The 18,001-nt window shown below is 52.8% G+C and overlaps 1 protein-coding gene across 2 annotated transcripts in view; it reads left to right on the plus strand.

Moving 5' to 3' along the window:
- The window catches only part of PPP2R5C (protein phosphatase 2 regulatory subunit B'gamma), a 1,473,822-nt gene that overhangs the window by 929,715 nt on the left and 526,106 nt on the right, over positions 1 to 18,001 (plus strand). For both annotated transcript variants that reach the window (XM_078660190.1, XM_078660191.1), the window contains one exon: positions 7,813 to 7,866. In XM_078660190.1, the coding sequence (XP_078516316.1) occupies positions 7,813 to 7,866 (54 nt within the window). The remainder of the gene's footprint in view (positions 1 to 7,812; positions 7,867 to 18,001) is intronic.

Consider the following 18,001-nt stretch of genomic DNA (forward strand, 5'->3'; position numbering starts at 1 on the left):
CAATTGAAAATGTGATGTTTGTAATGGCAGTGCGCTACCAAACCATGCATACGCCACACTACGACACTCCACTCTATGCCAGGCCCTTTCACTCTATGCCAGGCCCTTTCACTCTATGCCAGGCCCTTTCACTCTATGCCAGGCCCTTTCACTCTATGCCAGGCCCTTTCACTCTATGCCATGCCCTTTCACTCTATGCCACGCCCGTTCACTCTGTGCCACGCCCTTCCACCCTGTGCCACGCCCTTCCACCCTGTGCCACGCCCTTCCACCCTGTGCCACGCCCTTCCACCCTGTGCCACGCCCTTCCACCCTGTGCCACGCCCTTCCACCCTGTGCCACGCCCTTCCACCCTGTGCCACGCCCTTCCACCCTGTGCCACGCCCTTCCACCCTGTGCCCCGCCCTTCCACCCTGTGCCCCGCCCTTGCACCCTGTACCACGCCCTTTCACGCCATTCCACTCTACGCCATTTCACTCTATGCCACGCCACTCCCCCTCCACTTTGAGACACTCTACGACACGCCAATCCACTCCGCGCCACTCCAGTCTATGCCAATCGCTCCACGACCCATCCCACTGTACTGCACGCCCCTCCACACCACTTACACTACTCCAATTTACCCCACTTTAATCTAGCCCACTCCACTCCATCCCGCTCCACTATCCCCAATCTACCTCACCCCCACTACAGTCTACCACAATCTACTCCACTCCAATCCAGTCTACCCCACCCCACTTCGCTACAATCTACCCACTTCAGTTTACCCCACTACAATATACCACACTGCACTCTACCCCATTACTTCTACCCCACTACACTCAATCTAACCCAATCAACCCCACCCCAGTATACCTCACTCCTCACCAGCCTACCTCACTCCTCACCAGCCTACCTCACTCCACACAAGCCTACCTCACTCCACACAAGCCTACCTCACTCCACACAAGCCTACCCCACTCCACTTCATTCTACCCCACTCTACCCCAATCCACTCTAATCCACTCCAATCTACCCCTGTCCAATTGACCCCGCTCCATTCCAATTTGCCCCACTTCAAACTCCACTACAATCTATCCAACTTCTCTTCACTCTAATCTACCCCATTCCACTCCAGTCTACCCCACTTCTCTTCAATCTACCACACTCCACTCAGATTTACCCCATTCCACTACAATCTAACCCAATCCACTCAACTCCAGTCTACCCACCCCAATCTACTGTACCCCAATATACCCATCCCAAATCTACCCCCTCAGTCTACCCGAATCTACTACACTCCAGTCTACCCTACCGGAATCTACCTCACACCATTCTACCCCACGCCAGTCTACCCCAGTCATCCCTCTTCACTCTACCCCATTCCAATCTACCCCACTAGATTACATTCTACTCTAATCCACCAATCTACCCCATTCCATGCTAATCAACCCCACTCCAATCTCAACTCCACTCCAATCTAACCACTCCAGTCTACCCACTGTCCCCAACCTACCCCACTCAACTTCACACGCCACCCAGATCTACCCAAGTCCAGTCCAATTTAACCCACACCACCCAACTTCAGTTTACCCCATCCAATCTGCTGCACTCCGGTTCTAGCACACTCCAATCTACCCCACCCTACTCCAATCTACTCCACACAAGTCTATCGAACCCCACTCCAATCTATCTACCCCACCCCAATCTACCCTACACCATTCTAACCAGCTCCACTCTACCCCATCCATCTACCCTGCTCTTCCACAATCTACCCCACTCCACCCCGGTCTACTCCACTCTTCCCGAGTCTACCCCACTCCACTCTTCCCCAATATACCCCACCCATCTCTTCCCCAGTCTACCCCACCCTTCCCCAGTCTACCCCAGTACACTCTTCCCCAATCTCCCCCACTATATCAAACTCCAATCTACCCCACCCCATCCCCTCCACCCCAATCTAGCCCACACTACTCTATCCAACTCCACTACAATCTACCCCACTCTCACACCACTCTTCCCCCAATCTACCTCACTCCTCTTCCCTAGCCTACTCTATTCTTCCCCAGTCTACCCCAGTATATTCCACTCGAATCTACCCCGTCTCCCCCAATGTCCCACTCCAATCTGCCCCAGTCTCCCAATATATCCCACTTCCATTTAATCTACCCCACCTCAATTTAGCCCACTCCGCCTCCTATCTACCCCACTCCTCTCTACCCTACTCCCCTCCACCCCATCCCAATCTACCCCACTCCAATTTACCCCACTCCAGTCTACCACACTCCACTCCACCACACTCCACTCCAGTCTACCCCACACCACTCTACCCCACTCCAATCCACTCTACTCTTCCCCAGTCTACTCCACTATATCCCGCTCAAACTACCCCAATCTACCCTACTGCAATATACCCCCACAATACTCCACCCCAAACCACCCTAGTGTACCCCAATCTGTTCACTCTGCTCCACTCAATTTAATCTACCCCAGTCACTTCAATCTACCCCACCTCCAATCTAATCCACTCCAATCTACATCACTCTACCCCCACTCAACTCTACACTAATCTACCCCATTTCAGTCGATCCTACTCCAATCTACTCTACTCCCTTCCACTAACTTTTCGCCGTGTTGAACAGCCACTGTGGCGTACATAATGGCTTAAACACCTTGCCAAGCCAATACCTCTCACATTGGCAAGATCTATTGACGTTGCCAGTCCTTGTCAAATGCTCTTCCCTAGTCATAGCTACTTTCCCTGGTTATTGATCTTCTACATTAGACTGAATACAAGGAAGCACATGATCACCCCAGTGGCTACTAAAACTAGACTTATTCTGCTTCGATTTTACAGGCTCACTGTGTCCATGTGGTGATCTGTAAGGGCATAATATTCCAGCATAGTAATACATGCACCGTTCGTGCATATAACCGTCTCAATGAAATTATTCAACCCAGCGCTCAGCAGATTTAATTTGTCCCTCAAAGAGTCGCAGGCACTTCTAACTACTTCCTCTGGATTTGATGTGCATGGAAAATTGTTCCAACATTTGCTGTTGTATCGGTTTTTCTGTTTCAGAGTAACGGGCCCTACCACAGATTAATGGGCGATGTGTTTGAAACATATTTTGCCTTTTGACGTATTGACCGATGGTCTCTTCCTTGCACTGTTTTTTTTAAATACTTCAGTTTTTTGCCGGAGGTTACCCAGTAGATAGTTAGGCTCCACCCAATGTTGATATAGCCATGGTGTCTTTAAACACACAGAGTTACTCTCAGGGTTCAGTGCCTTCGTTTTATTTATCAGTGCCAATGCCAGAATCAACTTTTTCAACTTTTTATTTTATTTTATTGGCATCACCATTATAACAAACCGTATACATGTTACAGCAGTTATACATTGTATCTCTACATGGATCTACTAACATATGATGAGATGACTAACGTCAACATTTTCCGTTTTCCTTTTGTTGTTTTCTATCTCTTTTTTTCATCCCCTGTTCTCTCTTAATTTGAGTGACATCCATTTTGAATCAAAATACTGTGTTTAATGAACTCTATGAAAAGAAATCCCCCCCCCCCCCACCATCCCTTAACTAACCGGCATCGCTAAATGATATCCTATCTCCATCTCGGTTTCTTTATGTATAAAGTATCTGCTTATTCCGAATCAGAGATGAGATGCTGCACTGCACGGGTGTTACCCCAGTCTTTGCTTCACCATCACAATTTCATTGTTGATCACGGACCAGAGTAAGATCTCTGACCTTCTGGTCAGGGAACTCTGCTCTCTGTCCCAGCAGCTCCGTTGTTGCCCCCTTCACCTCTCTGTGTACAGGTAGGTGGTGTTCGTGGCCCTCCTCCACTCGCAGGCTCATGCCTGCGCCTCATCCCTGGTGGTCCAGTGGGTGAGCCTTGCTCTTCTGCTGGTCCGCTTGGCCAGACTTCTCTGTCTGTCTGGTTCTGTCTATCTGGTGCTATTAATCTTTTTTTCTTATGCTCTTAATCTTTTCTATTATGCCTTGTTGTGTCCTCTCTTGGTATTATGCCCTTGTGTCCATGTCCATTTTCGTTGCCCTTTTTTGCTGCTGCTGCCGCCCTCACGGTCCCTCCTGCTGGTTCCCGCTCCAGCCACCCAGCTGCGTTTACCTCCCCCGTTCCCTATTTAATGGCGGCCGCATGGCAGGTGCTAATGACAAGCCCGTCCGCGACCCGACCAGCGCCAGGGACCCTGGTTTTCCGACCACCCACCGCTATGACTCAGCTGCCCTCCACGCACTCAACCCTGGAAGGAACAACTGCCACTTGTCCACGCCGAACACCACCCACGGCCAGTTCTCCTACCGACACTGCAGACAAACCTTCACCAACATTGGCACCCCTGTGACCTCCACCCTCCTGCCAGACACAAGCACACCCGAAGCCCTGAGGTGCATCATCCTCAACATACGCTCCCTGTAAAGACAAGCAGTAGAAATCTGGGACCTTCTTGACACCCTCTCGCCAGACTTTGCCTTCATCATGCCTTACCCGACGGATACAAGATTCAGGGGAAGTACTCCCCAACCACCTAGGAGGAGGACTCATCGTTGCACACAAGAACTCCCTCGAACTCACCACCTCCAGCACGAACGACTCTTCGTCCCCCACGGCACATCTCCATTTCCAGATCCACACCAACCCCAGAACCATAAGCGCACCCTCGCGTACAGACCTCAACGGACCTCGAACTGAGCTCACCACAACCATCACTGACCTCATGGCACCCCACACCATCGCCTCCATGGACTACATACTGCTCGGAGACCTCAACTTCCACCTCAACATACTCAGTGACCCCAACTCCTCCGCCCTTCTGGACAACCTTTCCAACATTGGATGGAAATAACTCGTCACCCCCTACCCACAAGGCAGGACACAACACAACCGTGACCCCATCTTTGCAGGCGGTAACAACGTCCACTTCAGCCACACTACGCATCCCCCATGGACGGACCACCACTGTGTACACTTCTTTCGAAAAAAGCCACCGCTCACAAACCTACACCACCCCCTCCGCAAAGGAACTGGAGCAAGGTCACCGAGGAGCACCTCAACTCCACTCGTACCCACGATACCCCTCCCACCTCGACCAACGCCAACTCTGCAACCAAAGAACTACACATATGGGTCACCGACTGCGCAGACCATCTCGCCCCCCCTCTGCATCCCTGACAGACCGCGCCCTATGAAGGACACCTGGTTCACCACCGACCTCCCAAGAATCCAGACGCACCTGCAGACATTTCGAGAGGCTATAGAGAGCGCCATGACAGAATACCACCAACTCATCAAATTCACCAAAAGGACTTTCATCCAGAACAAAATCCTTGCTAACTCCAGCAACTCAAGGGAACTATTAAAGCATCATTCAGAAATTGACAAAACCACCTAACTAAGCTACGCACGTCACACCCTCCCAGGACCTTTACAACAAACTCTGCTCCTACTTCCATCTGAAAATCAAGTCCCTCTACAACAATTTCAATGAACAGACACTGAAACTACTCCTTCCTCCAGCAACGACAACCAGCCTACCAGCTCCGCCCGGACCCCGGTCACCACCGAAGACACCGCCACGACCATGAAAAGCATTCACTCCGGAGCCCCCACGGACCCCTGCCCGCCGCACTTCTTCCACAGAGCCAATGCCGCCATAGCACCCGAGCTACGATGCACCATTAACACCACCTTCGAATCCGGCACATCCCCCAACGACTGGAAATGCTCAGAAGTCAAGACCCCCCACAAGAAGCCCTCTGCAGACCCGATAGACCTCTAAAACTACCGACCCATCTCTCTCATCACCTTCGCGGCCAAAGTCACCAAAGATCGTCAACGTCCAGTTAACGAACTTCATCGAAGAGAACTCCATCCTTGACGCTTTCCAGTCCGGATTCCCCAGCAACCACTGCACCGACATCGCCCTCCTCACCGCCACAGACGACATCCTCACGATCCTCGACCAAGGCCACACCACTGCCCTCATCCTACTAGATCTCTGTGCACCCTTCGACATCGCACTCTCACCGCCAGACTCCACGACACCGGCATACTGGGAACCGCCCTCGACTGGCTCAGCTCCTTTCTCACTGGCAGAACCCATAGAATCAGACTTCCTGCCCTTCTTCTCCAAACCCACAGAGTTCAGCTGCAGAGTACCCCAAGGATCATCACTCAGCCCCACACTCTTCAACATCTACATGGCCCCCTTGCCGCCATCGTCCGACAGAATGTACTCAGCAAAGTATCTTATGCCAACGACACCCAGCTATTCGTCTCCCTCACAAAGGACCACCAGACCCAGGTTCCAGGAAGGAATGAAAGACGTTGCATCCTAGATGAGCAGCAGCTGCCTGAAGCTCAACTCAGTGAAGACCGAAGTCCTTGTCCTCGGACCCACCCCCTCAGCATGGGACAGCACGTGGTGGCCAACCACCCTCGGTAAGCCCCCCATTCCCACGGACCACACCCGAAACCTCAGCATCATACTCCACTCTTCCCTCACCATGACCCAACAGATCAACTCCGTCGCCTCCACCTGCTTTAACACCATCCACATCCTTTGGAAGACCTTCAGATGGATCCCCTCCTCCCCAAATACAGAAAGACTGTCACCCATGCACTTCTAACAAGTTGACTGGACTACGGAAACGCCAGAATCAACAAATCCCTGCTCCGCAAGCTCCAGACTATCCAGAACACCGTGGCCAGACTCATCCTCTGCATCCCACAACATGAACACATCACCCAATGGCTTTGAGACCTCCACTGGCTCCCTGTCAAGAAGAGAATAACCTTCAAGCTATTCACCCACGCCTACAAATCCCTCCACAACACCAGACCCCAATACCTCAACGAAAGTCTCCTTCCACTTACCCAAGAGAAATCTCCGCTCCGCCGAAAGCCTGCGCATCCGCAGAGCGAGTGGAAGAGCCTACTCCTACATCGTGGCAAAGACCTGGAACGAGCTCCCTATCAACATCAGACGCTCCCCCACTCTGCACATTTTTAGGAAGAGCCTCAAGACCTGGCTCTTCGGCTGACTCGGAGCTGCACAAAAGACCCCCAGCGCCTTGATACCCTCACGGTTGAGTAGCATGCTTCACTAATCCCTGATTGATTAACCAGTGTTCAACAAAAGTCAGATTCTATTGGCTTTGTCACTGCCTGTTTTGTTCTTAGAGTCTAAGACGATGCACCATATTCAGACTTAGTTTTCATGCTATACCCATGATATCGGTTCTTTAATGATAATGTTATTTTCTTTCAAATTTACGTATGAAACAAATGTAATCAATCCTTGTTTTCTAAAGATTTATCGACTTAAAACGTTGTTGCTCAGAAGTTGAAACCTTATTCACAGATGCATTACGGATGTTACTGCTTAAGTATGGCGTAGCCACAGCTGTTCTTACTGCATTAGCGGTTTTACCTCTGATTGATTAAAAGACCATTTCAGACAATCAGATGAGGATGAAACCAGCATCAATGAAGACCGCAGCGAAGTTGTAACAACTGCTTGTTCTGACTACTACATTAGCTTTGATTTTGGGAGCGTATTAAAGGAGTTATTCCATGCTTAACAGCAAATGTTTCACTAAAGACCTCCCATTTTTTGTATAAGTGCTGTTTATCGTCAACAGTACATTATTTTATCATAGTAGAACTCTTTTTTCTGTAGTTCCACATGTTCAGAAATGTAATTTATGATATACCAAATAACTGTTTTTGTTAAAAAGAAAATAGCTTATAAATGTAAATTTTCTTTGCTTTTCTTTATTCATCTAGCTGGCGTATTGCGTAGTTCAGTTTTTAGAGAAGGACAGCACACTTACAGAACCAGTAAGTTAATTTTAAAATGTCCCTAATCCATTGTTCTGACATAGTAAGATTTGTTTATATCCCATTGGCATGTTTATTTAATTTTAATTGCCTGTGCATACTGGTTTATATTTCATGCTGAATTCATTGCATGAGTTTTTTAGCATGATGTATCACTTAAAGAATTGGCTCCGAACATAGTTACCATGTTTTCGGTTTGCATATTTGACATTTTAAGGCAATATGTGACACACCTTGAGTAACACTTTATCGTGATTAAATAAAAGACATAACCGTGATGGAAAACACTCACTTTGCGCAGTAAAAGGGTTTAAAAATTGCCTTAAACTCGAAAGCACACCGATCTTCTATAAAAAATAAAAAGCAAGATATGTGATGGAGACTACTAGCTGCATATTCCTTCACATAGAATTCTCCCCAGGCGTGAGACTGGATCCGGAAACTTTTTGCCACAGCATCCGTGCGCTGGGGCGGCATCACGCGACTCCGCCCAGGCGTTGTCCGCGTACGTGATGTCAGCGAGGTCACATAAGTACCACCCCGGTGTGCCTACGTCAGTTTTTTCTTTTTCCGCGTGCAACGCCGATCCGGTCTCTGCTCGGGCCCCCTTTTTTTCTCCTCGTTGTGCTATTTTTTAGTGGAAATGTGTGCGAATGCCTTTGGGCTTCAAGACTTGCACGTCGTGTGGGCGTCTTATGTCGGAGACGGACCCTCACCTTATTTGAATGTGGTGTTTAGGGTAAGATCGCTGCACCACTGATTGTGAGGCGTGCCAACAGTTGAAGCCGAAGTCGCAGCGGGAGCGCCAGATGAAACTACTCTTGCCGCATCTCTCAAGGTCTGCTTTATCCCCTCGATCAGCCTCGGCAGACGGTTTCAGAAACGATCGTTGCCCTCGCCCCTCTCTGATGTCGCGAGAGCTTCACTCCCTGGTGGGTAAGTGTCGCAGATTGTCCCCCGGGGGCTGGTGTTCGGCCAGCCGGGGGCGTGGGCTCTCCGCGGGTGATGCTGCCCCACGTGTCGTCGTCCTATCCACTGTTTCTGTAGTAGGGGATCTCTGATTATAGTCGTAATCTAGTGAATAGTCCCGCCCATGTGCGTGGACCCCGGCAATCAAAAATAATCTCTTAAGTTGTCAGAAAATTGCAGAACTGCAAAGACACTTAAGAGAAAATTTAAAGACAAATAATGCAGCCTATATCCACAGGCTACACTGTCCAGTACTTCAACTAGAAATTCCACCAAAAATCCACAAACAGCAAAGCCTGTCCAGATTTCCCTTGCTTTTACTGCAAAACCCCTCAGAAATGATAGAGAGGAAGGCCTGGACAGACAAGCCCCATAGGCTGCCATTATGTGGCTTAAATAGGATACTGTGCCTTTAAGAGAACCTTCCAGAACCTTCTCTCAGTATCCCAGAATGCATAGCAGGTCCAACTTTCAGTTCTTTTTTCCGGCTCCTGCTTACAGGACCCTGTGCATTGAGCTCTCCCCTTTTCAGGGGTTTATTGGAGTTTTTGACACTTTTTGGATTTAAAAGTGTTCTGATTTGATTCTTGGTGTTTCCTGTTCACTTCTGTGTGTTTGTTCAGGCTTTTAGGGATCTAAAATGCCTGCCTTATTCGACAAGTGCCCAGCATGTGGAAGGAAGAAGGCCAAGACTGATCCACACGACGTCTGCATTATTTGCCTCCCTGATGAGCATGTCCCTGAAGATTGTGACATCTGCCAGGCCTTTTCTACAAGGACCCTGAGGGAAAGACAGAAAATTAGGCTCCAAGGCCTGGAAGAGAGGCGTCTGCAGGCTGCAGGTGGGTCTGGGCAGGCTGGGAAGGCTCCCTCTGCCCCTGCTGAGGCCTCTGGGGGGCTCCCCAGAGGCAGGAAGACCAGCAAAAGGTCCCGGTCTCCGTCGGGATGACGACGGTGTGTTCCCCTTCTCCCCGGGGCTCCGGGTCGAGGCAGCGTGGGAAATTGACGTCGAGAGGCCTGGCCAGGCCGCCGTCGAAGTCACCGCCGACGGCGTCGTCGACGTCGTCGAGGCATCGCCGTCGACTAAGACACCGGCGCTCGCCGTCTAAGCGACACCGCCGGTCGCCGTCGACCAGTTCGACGTCGGGGGGACCCTCGGCGTCGAAGACCATGAGGAAGCGGTCTTCGAGAAGAAAGAGTCGACGCTCGCCGTCGAGGTCTGCCCGCTCGTCGTCGAGGGGGCGACGATCGGCATCGAGGAAGAAGCACTCGACGTCGAGGAGACTGCGTTCGACGCCGTTCCACGCATGAAAACCGCAAAGAGGCGCAAGAGGGATTCTGGCGCCAAAAGTCACGCTGGATCTGGTGGCGGACGTAGGAGGCGTCGCTCACGCTCTGGAGGGTTGGATCACAGGCCCCTCCCTCGAAGAAGTCATCGGGCACGAGGTACTCGGTGGTCTATACGCCGCCAAGGCCTTTGACCCCTCCTCCTCTACCGAAGGAGGCTCCACCAGCTAAGCCGCCGCTCCCCTCCCTGCCGCCGCCGTCTCTTGAGGGGCGGCCTCTGCCGCCAGTCCCTCCTCATAGGCCACCGAGGTCGGTGTCCCTGCCTCTGCTTCCGACACCTCCTAAGGGTACGCCTACCCCGAAGCCCCAGGACAAACCACGGATGACGCCTCCACGGAAACCGGTGGAGCGCCCACGTGCTGGGAGGTCGCGCTCCCGCTCCAGGAGAAGGGAACGTTCGCGTCATAGGTCTTCAACACGATCTAGACGGCGCCACAGGAGACACAGGTCTCGTTCACGGACCAGGTCGTCTGGGACCAGGGACTACTCCCCGACCTTGTCAGATTCGCCGGACACGCGGGTCTCACCGGTCGACGATCTGGTGTCCTTCCAGGACGTGCTGTTACGGGGTGCTGCGAAATTGGGCATTACTTTGACAGTGCCCACTCCGAAGACCTCGGTCATCTTTGAGACGCTCCATCAGAAGCACTTGTCTCGGCCGTTACTGCCCCTGGTGCCGGGCCTGGAGGAACCGGCCCTGGATCTTTTCCTTACTCCTGCGGTGACTAAGGCGGCGCCTTCCAGACTGCAGAAGAAGTACCGGGCTCCTGACTCGGACCCGGCCTTTCTAAGGCTGGAGCCCCCTCCAAACTCGGTGATTGTGACGGCGGCGCGCAAACAGCATGCCACCACGCCTTCCTCCACAGTTCCGCCAGACAAGGAATCTAGGTGGTTGGATTCCTCTGGGAGACGAGTTTGTGGGACTTCGGCGACCTCAATGAAGGCAGCTAGTGCCACGGCCTTGTTGGGTCGGTATGACAGAGCCCTCTGGGAATCTCTTCAACAATTTGTGGAACTTCTTCCGCAGGACAAGCGGGAAGACTTCCAGGAGGTGCTTAACGAAGGGATGTTGGTGGCGAATCAGGTCATCAGCGCTGCAGCCGACTCCTCTCTTCTGGCGGCGCATGGTTTCTGCCATGGAATAAACCAGCGACGACATGCCTGGCTCCGCCTTACGTCTCTGAAACCGGACGCTCAGCAGAGGGTTGCCAATCTGCCATTGTCTGGCGAAACCCTGTTCGGGAAGCACGCTGACGACGAAGTGGCCCGCATGAAGGCGGAAGCTGAGACGCTCACAGCGGTGGGTTTGGAGAAGCCCAAGGAGACCCAGAAGACGTACCGTCCGTTTCAACGCCGGTTCGGTGGTCAAGGCAGAGGGCGTGGCCAGTCTTCTGGACAACAGCAGCAACAACAGCAGCAGCAGTTCAGGAGACCTTTCCAGAAGCGCCAGAGGGGCAGAGGCGGCCATCAGTCGGCACCAGCGACTAAGGGCCAGGCCGGGTCTAGGCCCTGAGCACTTACTTCCCCGACAACTGTTACCCGCTCCGGTGGGGGGAAGCATTCAATCTTTTCTGGCAGAGTGGAGAAAAATTACTCGGGACAAGTGGGTGCTGAATATTGTTTGCAATGGATACAGTCTTCGGTTCACCAGCCCTCCTCCATCGATCCCTCCGGTCGGCTCGCAGTATCAGCTGCGCGAGCTCCAGGCGGAGGCCGATATCCTGTTAAGGAAAAGGGCGATCGAAGTCGTACCTCTGTCTCAAAGGGGAAGAGGTCTGTATTCCCGATTCTTTCTGGTTCGAAAAAAGGACAAGAACGAGTTCAGGCCCATTCTGGATTTGCGACAAGCAAACAAGTGGATTCGCAGAGAAAAGTTTCGCATGCTGTCGTTGCATCAGATTTATCCTCAGCTGCAACGTGGAGACTGGCTGTGTGCCATCGACCTCCAGGACGCTTACTTCCATGTGCCCATTGCACACAAACACAGGAAGTTCCTGCGGTTCCAAGTCGGCGCCAATCACTATCAATACACAGTACTGCCATTCGGACTGAAGTCTGCGCCGAGAACATTCTCAAAGTGCATGGCGGTGGTAGCAGCACACCTCAGGAAGAACAAGGTGTTTGTCTACCCTTACCTGGACGACTGGTTGATCAAGGCCTCCTCCTTCGCGGAAGCGCAAGCACACTTCCAGAAGACGTGCGTTCTCTTGAACAAGCTGGGGTTGCACATCATGTCCAAGTCGGTTCCGACTCCAGTCCAGTGTATTCAGTACTTGGGAGCCTCCATCGATACGCTGTCAGCAAGCGTGTCTCCTTCGAAGGAGCGACGATTATCACTACTTCGGAAGGCTCGTGCTCTCATGTCCGCTCCATCCACGACAGTGAGGACGGTGTCTTCTCTACTGGGATCGATGGCCTCCTGTATCTTCCTGACGCCACATGCACGGCTGCACACGAGACCGTTGCAAGAGTGCTTGGAGGATCAGTGGGATCAGAGGAGAGGATCTTGGGACGACCAGATACGCCTATCTGTGCATGCTCTTCAGTCTCTGAAGTGGTGGTGTTCAGCGGAGAATCTCCTCAGAGGGGTTCCCTTCCACAAGGACATTCCCACTCAGGTTATCGTGACGGATGCTTCTCTCCAGGGCTGGGGAGCGCATTCCGGAGACCTACAGATTCAAGGGACGTGGTCTCCGGCGGAGTCCACGTACCACATCAATTTCCTGGAACTCAGAGCTGTTCACTTGGCGCTGAAGGCCTTTCACCCGTCCTTCCAGACCGACTCTCTCCTTGTGCAGACGGACAATACAACCACAATGTACCTCAACAAGCAGGGAGGATCGAGGTCACGCACCCTGTCGCAGGAGGCGCAGGCGATCTGGCGCTGGCTTCTGGCTCGAGGACTGACGATAAAGGCTACCCATCTGCCAGGTGTGCAGAATGTTCAGGCAGACGCGCTGAGCAGACTGATTCAGGAAAACCACGAATGGGTCATAAACGACGAAGTACTAGGAGAAGTCTTCGCAAGGTGGGGGACTCAAGACGTAGATCTGTTCGCCACCGCCGAAAACAGCAAATGCCGAGGCTTCGCCTCCAGGTACTACCAACCGGGGACGCTGGGGAACGCGTTATGGATCGACTGGTCGAACAGCTTTCTGTACGCTTTTCCACCCATTCCCCTGATTCCGACGGTTCTCATCAAGCTGTCCCAGTCCGGGGCGCAGATGATATTGATTGCCCCGGAATGGCCCAGACAGTGGTGGTTCACGGACCTGCTTCACCGGTCTCTCCTTCCTCACATTCAGCTGCCGTGCAGGCCGGACCTTCTCACGAAGTTCGGGGGGCTGATGTTCCACCCCAACCTCTCGTCTTTGAGTTTGGCAGCATGGCTCCTGAGTTAGTGCAATATGGTCATCTGAATTTCCCTGCAGATTGTATGGACATACTGAAGGAGTCTAAGAGACCTTCCACTGGGACTTCCTATGCTTACAAGTGGAAGAGATTTTGTATCTGGTGCAAGTCTAAGAACTATGATCCGACGACGTGTAAGGAAGATGTCATCCTTCCTTATCTTCTACAGTTGGCGCAGTCTGGCCTTAATGTCCATTCTATTAAGGTTCATCTTGCTGCTTTGACTGCCTACAGGAAATGCCCTTCGCAGACTTCCTTCTTCCAGATCCCTGTGATCAAAGATTTTTTGGAAGGCTTGAAGAAAGTGCTCCCTCCTGTCAGGCTTCCTTCGCCTTCATGGGAATTGAATGTGGTGCTGTCCAGGTTGATGAAGGAGCCTTTTGAACCTATTCATAAGGCTTCGTTGCAGCACCTGTCCTGGAAGGCGGCGTTCCTCGTGGCCATTACATCGGCCCGCAGGGTGAGTGAAATTCAGGCGTTGTGTTGCCAAGAACCTTATACTGTATTTCATGCTGCTAAGGTTGTTATGCGTACTCACCCTAAATTTCTTCCCAAGGTTATTTCTGATTTTCATGTCAACCAGACCATAACTTTGCCTACGTTTTTTCAGAATCCTTCATCTCCAGCGGAAAGGTCGTTACATTCCCTGAATGTTAGGAGGGTATTGAAGTTTTATCTGGATAAGACCAAAGATATTCGTAGGTCTGACCAATTGTTTATCAATTATGGATCTGTCAGGACGGGTCTTGCGACCTCTAAGCAGTCTATCTCTAGGTGGATTGTGTCCTGCATACAGCTATGTTACCAAAAAGCTAATAAGACCTTAGGAGGTAAGCCTAAGGCTCATTCCACCAGGGGCAAAGCTGCCACAACAGCTTTGCTCCGTAATGTTCCGATTGCAGAACTCTGCAAGGCGGCCACTTGGAAGTCGGTTCATACCTTTGCTAAGCATTACTGCCTGGACACTGATGCCAGGGCAGACGCTCAGGTTGGGCAGGCTTCGCTGCGAAATCTGTTCGCACAATAGTGGCGTTAATTCTCTTTTCTCCACCGCCGCTTTGGTGTGGGGATGGGCTTGCCATTCTATTCACTAGATTATGACTATACACAGAGATCCCCTACTACAGAAGGAGTAGTTTCTGTCCTGTAACTCCAGTTCTGTAGTAGGGGTATCTCTGTTATAGTCATAAGCGCCCTCCCGCCTCCCCGGTGGAGAGAAATGTTCCTTACGGAATGCGACAGGTCTGGCGTTTTACGCCTTCAAAAAGAACTGAAAGTAAGTTGGACCTGCTATGCATTCTGGGATACTGAGAGAAGGTTCTCTTAAAGGCACAGTATCCTATTTAAGCCACATAATGGCAGCCTATGGGGCTTGTCTGTCCAGGCCTTCCTCTCTATCATTTCTGAGGGGTTTTGCAGTAAAAACAAGGGAAATCTGGACAGGCTTTGCGGTTTGTGGATTTTTGGTGGAATTTCTAGTTGAAGTACTGGACAGTGTAGCCTGTGGATATAGGCTGCATTATTTGTCTTTAAATTTTCTCTTAAGTGTCTTTGCAGTTCTGCAATTTTCTGACAACTTAAGAGATTATTTTTGATTGCCGGGGTCCACGCATATGGGCGGGACTATTCACTAGATTATGACTATAACAGAGATACCCCTACTACAGAACTGGAGTTACAGGACAGAAACTACTCCTTCCCGGTGAAGGGGCGTCGAGAGTCCAGATGGAGACATATGCGGCGGCTTTGCAGGCCTCGCTGGCGTTTCCACCTCCTTCCCTTCCTGGGGCGACAGCGGATCCCTTGCCTTGCGCAAGGCCCTCCGCGGCGCCGCTGGCAGCTCCGGTGCCGACTGGTTCGGCTCCAGACTTGGAGGATGTGGTGCTGTTGGGGTGCGGCCCCTCGGGGTCCCTCCTTCGGGCCACGGCGCATCTGCCTCGCCGCAAACTCCAGCAACAGTCCCTGTGGTGTCGCTGGAGGTCGCCGGGGCTCGGGTCGCATCCCCGAGCCCCGCTCGGCCCTCTGGACAGGCAGAGGCCTTGTCCACGGCTGAGCTGACGACGGCACCTGCTGGACCCGTCGGTGCCACAGGGGTCGGTGGACCCTCCTCGTCCCGCTCTGGGTCAAGGCTGGGTGGGGACCCCTCGTCCCTCTCCGGGCCCCTCTCGCCCCTCCACGCTGGCGGCTGTCATCGGATTGTGAGTTGGAGGTTGAATCTGCCCTGGCGCCGCCAGATGGGTCGCCGAGTCACCTCCGTCACACCGTGGGCCGAGGCTGGCGGAGGGCTTCGTGTCACTCCCCCGGTCCCTCTCGTTCCTCCACGCAGGCGGCTGCCTCGGCGGAGGTTGAGTCGGCGTAGTTCCAGTGCCCCCCCCCTTGGCCACTTCGGCTCCAGCTTCACTCTGGTCCCCGGCGCGGTGTGGCTTGGAGGAGCCCTATCCGGCGTCTCCTTCGGCGCCGGAGGGTGTTGACGTCCTGCCTCAGGCGGCGGACACAGGCATTGAGCGGCGGATTTGTCTACGAACGCTCCCTCTTCTCCGGAGGTTGGGTGCCTACTGGTGTCATCCATCCCTTCCCCCCCCCCCCCCCCCCTCCCTCGGAGACAGGCCGCCATGTGGTGTCTTTTTCGCCGGTGTCATCAAAGGGCGGCTCCCTGCCATTTCCGAGGCCGAGGTGTTAGCCGGAGGAGCGGCAGGTCCCCCATTCTTCGGTTCCTTCTGACTTCCAGGTCTGGCCTTTGCCTGCCCCGCTTGGCTTCGGGGACGGCCGCCTTAGTTTACAGCTGTCACCACCGTGGGGCCCTACGGAGGCGGGTGTGGCCTTCGCTCACGCGGTGTCTATGGCTGTGGGCATTCTGATCATGGGTGACCCGGTTGCTCATTTCCTGGCGGACCATCTCTTGGAGGTTCTCCACCAGGGCTCTGGTGGGAGGGAGCTTTGCTTCCCTTTGAGGTTTGCTCCTTTCTTCCCTGACGGGGGGCTTGGAGGCGCCCCGCTTCAGGGGATCCAGTACCTCAACACCTTCTGCACCGGCACCTTCCTGCGCCTCGTAACCCGGCGTGTCTTTCCCTCCACCCCTCTGCCTCAAGTCCACTTTTACGGACCGCTTTTCCTTCCCTGCCGCCACTGTTGACTCCGCTGTCCTGGGAGGCCTGCTGGCTTGACTCTTGGGGTTGCAACATGTTCGCCTTGACCAGCGCTGCCCTGCAGGCCCTTAACACCTTATGTGTGTTGGCTAGGGCCTCCTCTTGTTTGTGGGACTCTTCTGAGTCCTTGGGATCCGCAGCTTCCCCAGAGACAGATCAGGTGGACTTACGGCATCATGCGTTGGATGGCCGGGAGCTAGCGGCGCTTATTCTCTGCTCTGCTCTGGACATCTTGGAGGTGCTGGGCCGGGCTATGGCTACCTCAGTCGCCCTCCGTCGCCATGCCTGGCTTCTGGACGGCGTGTTCCCTGAGAATTTGCAGGAGTGGTTGATTATTCTTCCATTCGATGGCAGCCTGTTATTCCATGCCCCGGCTGACTCCGCCATCCAAAGGTTCCTCGAAGGGCTCTGTCTGCTACCCTCCTCAGTGACTGCTGAGTTGAGCTGGTTCTGAACCTTCTTTGGTACTGTTTGCCCTTGCTGTGGAGTGTGTTTTATAGCCATTTGGGTCCGCCTTGCTGGGACTATGGCTTTGTTGGCTGCTGGACGGCCCCTTTTTTGATTGTATGTTTTTGGCTGGAGTTATCTGCACAGTCTTGTCCCTGAGATTAGGCCTTCTGTTTTTCTTGTGGGCTGCTTGACAAGCCTTTAGACGTTTTTTTTTCCCTGTGGCTCTTTAGTTTTTTTTCTGCTGCGGAAGTTCTTCCAAAGAGGGTTCCGATGTCTTGGGACTTAACGTACACTATGTAGGGTAGTGGTAGCTGTTATATAGCTTGCGCACTGCTAGGGATTTCTGGCCGCCTTTGGGTGCATGTTCTCCATGGCGTTTATGTATGTTGCTATTGCTTCTTGAGGTCGTGTGCGCGGACCCCTCGTAGTAGTGGGTCTGGGCATTTCCTCGCCTTTATGCTCCTGTCCTGAGGGCTGGGATGATTCTGTGTTTCTCCCTAGTCAGGTGTCACCTGCCCGGTCGTCCTGGGGCCCCGGGCTGTTGTTCTTGCTTCTGGCGGCTTATTACTGTTGACGTCTCTCTGGCTAGCATGTTGCCTTCCATCTGGGGTGGGCTTGCCTTCTTTTCCCTTGTTTCCTAGGGCGCCCTCTATGCTTTTTTCTTCCTCTTCCTGTTCTGGCCTTGGATGGAAGCTATGTTGTCTTGTAGGGGAGTGGGGTGCTTCGGCCTTGCCCTTGATTCCTCTGTTGTGAGTGTACAGGCCTCTTCAGACTTCTTTCTTCTTCCTACATCCCTCTTGGGGTCGTGGTGT

The sequence above is a fragment of the Lissotriton helveticus genome, chromosome 9, assembly GCF_964261635.1.
Source record: "Lissotriton helveticus chromosome 9, aLisHel1.1, whole genome shotgun sequence".
Lineage (NCBI taxonomy): Eukaryota > Metazoa > Chordata > Amphibia > Caudata > Salamandridae > Lissotriton > Lissotriton helveticus.